Source organism: Rutidosis leptorrhynchoides, chromosome 4 (assembly GCF_046630445.1).
Source record: "Rutidosis leptorrhynchoides isolate AG116_Rl617_1_P2 chromosome 4, CSIRO_AGI_Rlap_v1, whole genome shotgun sequence".
In the NCBI taxonomy this organism is placed as follows: domain Eukaryota; kingdom Viridiplantae; phylum Streptophyta; class Magnoliopsida; order Asterales; family Asteraceae; genus Rutidosis; species Rutidosis leptorrhynchoides.
In genome coordinates this window covers 80921759-80931817 of record NC_092336.1, presented here as the reverse complement: position 1 = coordinate 80931817, position 10059 = coordinate 80921759, and the positions used below count along the sequence as shown (strand labels likewise).

At 33.8% G+C, this 10059-nt stretch overlaps 2 protein-coding genes across 2 annotated transcripts; both read left to right on the top strand.

Annotated features, from left to right (window-relative positions):
- Nucleotides 1-7697: 7697 nt before the first annotated feature.
- Nucleotides 7698-8144, top strand: LOC139840766 (uncharacterized). The gene has a single exon (XM_071831012.1). The coding sequence runs from the start codon at nucleotides 7698-7700 to the stop codon at nucleotides 8142-8144; it is 447 nt and encodes a 148-aa protein (XP_071687113.1).
- A 100-nt stretch (nucleotides 8145-8244) lies between these two features.
- Nucleotides 8245-8724, top strand: LOC139840765 (uncharacterized). Its single transcript, XM_071831011.1, has one exon. The coding sequence runs from the start codon at nucleotides 8245-8247 to the stop codon at nucleotides 8722-8724; it is 480 nt and encodes a 159-aa protein (XP_071687112.1).
- Nucleotides 8725-10059: the final 1335 nt, after the last annotated feature.

The window sequence follows — 10059 nt, the reverse complement described above, 5'->3', positions numbered from 1 at the left end:
TTTCCGTTGGCCAGACGTAATACATTATCCCAAATCATATTTTCATTTGAGTCACTTAGTTAAGGAAATCCTATATTGTATATTGTACTGACATCCACTTAAAATACACTTTTCTGCTAGGCATTAATATATTAATATCTTATGATAATTCACTATATCATTAGTACACAAGTTCCATTTAACATGTCTTCAACCCTTATGTCGTTATTTACAGACTGTTACCTAACAATACCAGATTTAATTATTCTAAACGACATGACACCATTAAATTCAACTTATTAGTCAACTATATTACAACTCTCATTCACAGATCTAACACTAATTATAGATTCTCACCATTCAAAGTGTCGGAGACAAAGATCACTTTATCAAATTCCTAACAAACTTATCAATTATTGTCTATGATAAGTTATTATCTTCTATTTTTTTTCCCCAATCAATTCTTTCGGTGAGAGATATACTAAGTTCCTCATAATCGACATAATAACATAATTAGCACAATATAGCCGATATCATTACAACTTTTCAACCCAAATATTCAACCTTGTTATAACAATATACCATTCACTCCTATCACTGAAAAATTGTAATAATCGTTAAATCTTTAAATTCATCAATTAGAATTTACACAAAGATTTATCACAATAACCAATTAACATTGAGAGTGTCATTTTCCTGTTTCAAACTCCCTCAACGCACTAGTCATACTGACAATGTTCAACAAGTTCCAAAAATTCTCAGTTTCAAAAATCACTAGTAACTTATAAGTCGATTTTATTTCTAATAGATCTCATTATCATTTACAAACGCACTTATAAATTAACACAATAGTCTACAAACTATTTCTCAGATTTACAGATTTCGCAACACAATTGCTAAACCAATAATTATCATTTAGATCCTTGAAACCACCATAGTCACAAAATTATCACATGTAAGGATTCTTACTCAATCATGCACTAAATATAATTCAATCATATTTTCAAATCTTTACCATGCTTCACAATTCTTAACACATGCTTGAGATAAATCACATCCGTGGTCTAGGGTTTCCCAACTTCTATCTAAGCACCACTTAGAATCACCACCCACACTCCAACCGAACATTCATATAAATAACATTAATTCTAAACAATCTTCTTAGAGTTACTAGACTAGGTAATCTAACACGATAAAGCACTGCACTCATGCCCATCATAGGAAAGAGTAAGGCTTTCTAATAACAATCAAACACTATCCTATTTTAAGGGAGAGAATGTCTACTCTTCACACTATTCTTGTTTAATTCCATATCATGAGAGTACATATTAAATTGTTAACATCATCGTCACAGAAAGGTAGTTTCGGTTATTCTAACATGATGGGACTCTGATCACAACCAATTCTATTTCTTTTCATTGTCTTGATATTCACAATATGGACTATAGAAGAATCACCGTTCAGGTTAAAAGTTCCCCTATCTTCTAAAAGGACAACACATGGAGTATCACCCACACTCACTGTCTAAGGGTCACCACAAAATTTACACAGAATCCAAAGAAAAGGAAAACAATTCCTTATGACATCACTATGGGTCATGCACAACTAGTCTAGTCATACATTGCAATACAACAAGGAAAATATCACACACAACATTTCAGATACGATTTATATACATGCAAATCATATATAATATCACAACAAAACACAGGGTTCAAGTCCTTCATCATAAAACAAATGGACTACTATCCAATCCCGATCCTTATGGGTCACTACGCATGTCTTATTAGTCAAAAGAAAGGGAATACATTTCGTACAAGTTCTACTCAACTTTATCATATCATGCATAACGCTACATCAAGACTGACACAATAGAAAAGCCACAGTCAATTCACATGAACTATAACAATAAAATCACAAAGAGCATGGCAAACATGTCACATGCAATCTTATCTGATGTCACAGAGAACAGAGAACATGGCAGTCAATTTGCACAATACTTGGAAACAAGTTATAGGAAACAAGATCCCAATCATATTAATGGTAGTTCCAGACACATCTGTTGTGACTGGAACCGTCAGACCATCACTTACTTCTACCTTAAAGGAAGAAGTAATCATATCAAAAGGCCACTTCAACTAATCACAACAAATTACAAAAACAGACAAGCATTTGTTCACAAACAAATAATACAATAATAACTACGACAATGTAAAAAAGACATACCTTTATTAATAAGAAGACATCTTCTCATCTATCAACACATCGATCTCACATGCACCCCAGACCCCACCTCAACACTAGTGCCTCATCACTGAAGTAACTGTAGTCGAAATCAATTCCGATTGTCACAATTCCATCTCATTTATCTTTTTCATTAAATCTCGTAATTCCTTGGATCACTGGATATTTGGAATTTATCTATCTCAATACTTTGACACGATGCTCATCAATACTTTGACACGATGCTCATGACTAGTTAAAATCAATCTTAAAATCATCTAACGGAGCTTTGACAATGTAGAGGGTCAACGGGGCATTTGCAGGGTTTGATCAATCTCCATACCTGTCTTATCACAACATCTCACAGAAAAGCTTAGTAGATAAACCGTTAGTACCTATCACTAACCACCATTATCTAATCATGTAGCACCTACATTCACTTATCCATTTCCCCCACTTATATGCTTGACACAACTCAGGGTTTGGGAACATGACACTCGCGTGTACATGCTGCCAAACCTATGCTCTGATACCAAGTTTTAACACCTCAGATTTTTTAAATTTTTTTTTATTTTTTTTTTTGAAATACACAGCGGAAGTCAATTATTAACTATTAATTACACATATAGTCATATTTCACAAAATCACTGGTGTTACTTAATTACAGATCATGTTGTAAAGTCGTTTACATAAAACATCAGAGTGACACTGTGTCAAACATCTTCATTTGCCCTGCTATACCCACCGAAATCCACTAATACACACCTACAAGGCAAAACACTGTGGGGGAATTAGCGCACCGCTAAGTGAATGGAAATATCAAATAGGATATCACTATAAGCTCTAAGCACAGCTTAAGGTCACAAGTCACAAGCTACTAAGTCACTAGCACAGAATTGATCACAAGAGGACCGGCGGCCTGGCCGGGCCATTAACTACTAGCTGATCGGGCTAGAGTTTACCGATAGTTCTTAATACTGAAACACTGGTATAGTCTTCCAGACGTGACGCACTCGTCATTCACACTATACCACCACATCAGTAACACAAGAACCCAACCCAATTCCTATCGTACAAGACACCCCGCTAGGAATGGTTGACCTCTTCCGTCGCACACAACACCTCGACGGGATCACTGAGTGTACACATAATCACGTAATATCACAGTCACTGGTCACTGACTAAAGGCACAATCTAATCATACATATCACTGGTCACTGGGAGCATATCATTAATCATAGCACAAGACACAATACTGTCTTAGCACTATATAACAATATCCGAAAGGATAGTCCCACTCACTGATACCAGCACAACTCAGTGATCTAATGTTACTGAGTCTTCATTCCCACTTTGTCACCTAAAAACAATACGCACACGTTAGTAAATCGTATTTCACTTACTAACTTTACTACAATATCAAAATCACTTAACACAATACAAGCGATACATGTTGTCTCGTACACGGCACCATACGAAGTATATATATATATATATATATATATACACACACACACACACTATACATATATACATTATATGTATATATATATATATATATGTATATATATATACACTCTTATATATACATATATATATACACACACTTATATATTCATACTAAAAACATGTCCAAACGAGTGGGTCAAGGGCAAAATGGGCAATCAACACATATATGCATATATATATATATATATATATATATATATATATATATATATATATATATATATATATATATATATATATATATATATAAATCATACAATCTCACATGTGCATACAATTATATTTAATCCTACACAATATCAACTTAGTACCAATTAAAAGTCCCAATTTATGCAAACGGGTCAAGGGTTAAACGGGCGAACAAACCAACACATGAACCACAAAATATAGGCACAACAGGGCTGCAAAAACAGCAGCAAATAGCAGCAACAAGGCTGCAAAAACAGCAGCTACAGCTGCGAAATTGCTGCAGAAACAGTAGCCGCAAAAAGGCTGCACAGTACCAGCAGAAACATGGGTTTTTAACCCCCAATTTCATGTCTTTTGAGCAGTTTTTTTTAACCAATTAACAAGTTCACAACAAGCACATACAAGAATATAACAATTAGCAATCATAAAACAAGATTAATATCATACACGAATCAAGTGATCACCAAATTATAATTTGCACAATTACCACACTTACACAATTACGACCCAAACTAAAACTCACAAAATGGGTCAAGGCTAAAATGAGCGAAACTAAAATATTCCTAAATAAACACGAACGGTTCGGGGTCGAAACGGGTAAACCAAACCACCTCGTGCACCAAAAATGCAAACCACCGCCACCGGCCACCAACCACTACCGCTGGCCGCCAGCTACAGCCGCAGCGGCGGCAGCCGCCCAAGAAAATAGCAGCGGCAGCAGGAAAACAGTAGCAGCAGCCGTGGGCTGCTCACCCACAGTTCATCCCCATTTTTTTTTTTTTCAGTTTCTTGCAAAATTGAGCCAAGTACAAACCACAACAACTTATCTTACACCAATCAAGCATATTCAAGTAATTTCATTATCAAAAATCAAAGATTCAAGCACAATTTTGCATCTTTTATAATTCTATCAAAATCCTAACATAACAAGGATAAATACATAATTTAAAGACAAACCTTGTTGCTGGAAGTTGAAGATGCAAGAAACCATGAATGGAACTTCCAATTTTCATCACCATCTTCCTAATTAAAAGCTAGGGTTTCATGGTGAGGGTGATGGGTTCGTGACAAAAACGAGAGGGAGAGGGAAAGAAGATCACCACCTTAAGCTTGCAATTTTACTTCATCATCTTCATCAATTTAGAACTTTTAGGGTTTCATGTATGTATGTGTGTGTTAATCGATTGAAACAAAGGAAAGGGGAAACAAAGAAACACGTATTGTACCATTAAAACAAGGGTGGCTTTTCTTTTTAAGTCTCAAAATGGTATTTAATCTCACTCCCGATAATACACGGGTATTTATCTGTTAAAAGATATTTTTCGTATTTGATTCGGTAAACCACACAATGTCCGAATTAAATAATAAACCTTGTTTCGGGACCCTGGTCATAAAACAGACCCAACGGACTAATAAAATTACATAAATATTTAATAAATAACTATTTCATTAAAATACACTTTAAACTCTTAACGGGCAAAACGGTAAATTTCACCTAGGCCCAAATTCAAGATGTTACAAGAAAACCATAAAAGAATTAGCAGAAGAAGAATCATCACAAAACACTTAGACAAGATATGTCTATCAAGGACATAATTGTTTCTTGTGTTATCTACATCAAGCACGCATATTCAGCTGACATCGAAGACTAAGTTGAAGAGAAAAGAACACCAGTAAGTGATTGACAAGTGACCTTACAAGACAACCAATGGAATGCAGAGGTGTATCACACCCGCAGTTCGTGTATACCCTTTCTCAACGCTTTGGGAACACAAAATTCTAGTTGTTTATTCAAATAATGTGTTCATCCATTTTGGGGTGTTCCTGAATTAGCTTCAGTTTGAAAAGGAACCATATGATTCCTTACATAGTTGTCGGGTGAAGTACAAACATCCATTTTAATTAGCGGATAATAGAACATTAACATGGTTAATATGTTCTCTATAAAAAGATAACTCCACTAATGTTTTAGATGGTGGTGTGTGATTTGAATTAACAAAGTCTGTAAAAACTTGTATATACTATCTGTGTGTCTGAGCTATCAAAATATAATCTGCATCAACCGGTTATTTACTGCTTTAAAATAACCGTGATTTTTTGAAATGTTGATCAATAAAAGAATAAGTCGAAGATTACTTGAACTCATGTTAACTTTATTTGATTAATTATACTTAACTGTGTTAAAACTTTTTTAATTAGCAATAGAATTGTATTAACTAATCTACAATACTTTCGGTTGTTAATCGGGACCAACATATAGTGAGTCTCTGTCTTTTTTAGTAAGTATGATGTTTAAGTCACGATTGATTTCTCATTCGGTTTTGGAAAAAAAAATATGGCGTAAAGCTATCTATAAGTAAGAGATGGATGAGAACGCCTCATTCTTCTTGTATATTGAATGTGAGCATCTGGATGCGTCTTATGTTTTCAAATGGTGTGAATGTGTCGTTTCATGCTTAGTAGTTCGGACTTCCTTTTTAAAAAAAATTATTTTTAGTACCTGATGTGACATTTTATTTCAATTGGCGTATTGGCTTGTGATAGTTGTCGTTTAATAATTTATTTTTAATATAAATTTGATGTGATATGATTATTTCTTTTTTGAAAAAATGATGTTTATGTATTTATTTCTTATAAAAAATTTTGTTACCAATTCTACTGATTTTTTTTTCATTCAGGACAATTATTTTGTAAATTTTAACAAATGAATACTGAACAATAAAATTGTGAATGATGTATATGTATAAATTTTAAGAATAGTTTTTTATGTTCAAAAAAATATATGTTAAAATAAATGTTCCAAAAATAAACAAATTTATAACACACATGTAATTTTTTTGCCAAGATGATTGGTAATTGTTATGTACAAAAATAATCGATCATATATGAAAAAACAATGTTACACTAATATTAAACAAATATCTAATATGACATATACAATTAAACTAATGAACTTTTATAATCCACCACAAATCAATACCGCAATAACTTCAATGTGTGGGCCTCTTCACTCGTTTCTACTACTTGCAATTTACAATGGGCAGAGGCAAGGTTGCAAAATTGCTATTTGGTGATTAATTGGGTGAGAATTTAAAAAAAGTAATTGAAAATTCGAGGATTAATCAAGAATTAATCGGATTAACTTTAAATAATAAATATTAAAATAATATCAAAATTATATGTATAAATATAGAAGAAAATCGTAAACATTGACATCAATAACATAAGAGTACTCGGTGTCCACTACAAAATCGACCGTCCCCCCTAAATCGACGCCGGGATCGACGGTCGGTCGACACCGGCACGGCGTCGATCCCGCCGTCGATTTCCAGCCTCCAAAAGTCGACGGTGAGTTCCAACGGCTGAATTGTTTGAAATTTTAAAAAACTAGCCGTTTAACGGCTAGTTTTGGTAAACGGCTAGTTTTGGTATTTTTTTTTTCTTTTTTCTTTTTACTCTATAAATAACACTACATTTTATCATTTTAACACACACACACACACTCATTATTCACCTTTCACCACATTTTATCTTTATTCATCAATTTTTTTTTATTTTTTTCCCAAAATATGTCGTCGTCTTCGAGTACTTCCGGCGACTCGTTCACAAACTATACACTAAACGTACTTGAAAATTTATCCGGTGAAGAAGAAGTTAACTCACGTCATTATATACGTCGAAATCATTATGAAGCACATGATCGTTTGATGGACGATTATTTTAACGAGGGTTGCAAATATTCGGCTGATAATTTCAAACGAAGATTTTGAATGCGGCGATGTGTTTTTCTTAGGATTATGAATGATATTCTAAGCTACTCAGCAAATCCATTGCCGTATTATTTTAGATGGTTTCATCGAAGACAAGATACACGTGGTAAGTGGAGTATTAGCCCACATTTGAAGATGACAGCCGCGCTACGTCAGCTAGCATACAGTTATACACCGGATGCGTTGGATGAGTATCTTCAAATGTCTGAACGAGTTGCTCGGGAATCTCTACACAACTTTTGTAGGTGTATCATTGATTTGTATGATAACGTGTACCTAAGAGAGCCTACTTTGCACGACATTCACTGTTTGTATGAAGGTCATGAAAGGATTCATGGTTTTTCGGGCATGTTGGGTAGTATAGATTGTATGCACTGGGCATGGGCAAAATGTCCAGTTGCGTGGAGAGGACAGTATATGCGAGGTGATCACAGTCACCCAACTATTATGCTTGAAGCGGTCGGTCTCGTATGATAATTGGATTTAGCATGCGTATTTTGGTGTTGCGGGTTCAAACAACGATATTAATGTACTAAACACTCGTGATTTGTTCAACTCAATGCTTAATGAGGAAATGTCTGACGTTCCTTATCAAATAAACGGGGTTCATTATAGCAGGGGGTATTATTTAGCTGACGGTATTTACCCAACTTGGGCGGCATTTGTTAAGGGATTTTCAAGTGCCGTTGACGAAAAACGTACTTACTTTACAAAGAAACAAGCGAGCGCTCGCAAAGATGTTGAAAGAACGTTTGAGATCCTACAAGGCCGTTGGCATATTCTTCAGCAACCCGCACGAGCTTACGAAGTGAATATAATGAGACAACTAATGTACACGTGCATCGCGATACACAACATCATTATCGAAGACAATGGATACAACCTTGCTGAGAATGATTGGGTAGTTGAGCCCGTCCAACATATACAACGTACGTGGATCGATAGGTGTGACGCTCGTGCAAGAAGAACAAGGGAGTTACGTGATAGAGAAGTGCATGAAGGCATACGATCTGATTTGGTTGAACATTTGTGGGATCTTCGTGACGACTTATGAATTTTATTACGTACTAGTTTATTTTATGAATTTTATTAAATGTAATGGTTTATTTTATGAATTTTAATAAATGTAATAGTTTATTTTAATAAATGTAATAAATGTAATAGTTTATTTTATGAATTTTAATAAATGTAATAGTTTATTTTATGAATTTTAATCAATTATTTAGTTTTTATATTATATTAGTTAAATACAATATTTAAAAATCAATTTAAAAAATAAAAAATAAAAAATGGACACTGAAATAGACACTGTGGACACCTCCACCTTACACACTGTCAGCCAATTTCAGTGTCAAAAATGGACACTGAAAAATCGACACGGACACCTCGTGCTCTAAGTGTCTAAAATCATTTATTTCATTCAAAAACTCTATAAATCTTGTTTAAGTTCATGTTAAAATGTAGATCATTTTTTTACTTTAATCGACTTTGATCAACTATTCCAATTTTAACTCATTAATCGACATTGATTGATTAATTAGACGACTTTAGAATATTAGAATAGTATGTTTTAAACAATGAGTAATTAAAGATTAATCGGAGTAAAATATATGAGGTTTTTTAAAAACAGTAGCCAGAGGTAAGAAGGCATAGTCGAGGGTGATGTCATCAAAATAAAAAATTTGGTCTAACATGCCAGCTCGTTCAATGGTTAAAGCCAATTTGTGAAATCGATCTCTCAAATTGCATACAAATCCAAGTCAAACATTTGTTCGGCTAAATATAAGTTATTTTATTACATAATGAATAACAAAAATTTCATTTAAATTACAACAAACACGAGAGAAAACAAAAGAGTGAACCCACTACCTCATGCGCACGTTATCCCACATCACTCCAAACCCTAATTCCAAAGACCCTTTCTCTACTCTCTAGTTTTTATTTTTCTCGATAGAATGAGTCACATGAGCGTTTTTTTACTCAACTTACATGTTAAATTTTTTTATACAAATTGTTATTCCTCTCAACTTTTACTAAAAATTGTGCCATATAAAGGCGAAAAAACCAAATAGCTAGTACTCCGTAATATGTTAAAATTAATTTTTACGGTCCATGTTACCTGAGAAGGAAAATACTTTTCACACACATATGCTTGACCTAATCTAATTATCTTGTGATCGTTTACGGCTAGTGAAGTTTGAACTTGATACTTTTTACGAGGATATCATGACTCTAACTACTAGTATACGGTCGTATGAATTACCAAGTTAGATGAAATAATGCATATATAGTCTTAGATCACTCAAGGTTTTAAAGCTACAAAATTGTAATAAATGACACGCATCTTGCATACGCTAGCTGCACGAAATATTTGTTTATGTTAAATTAT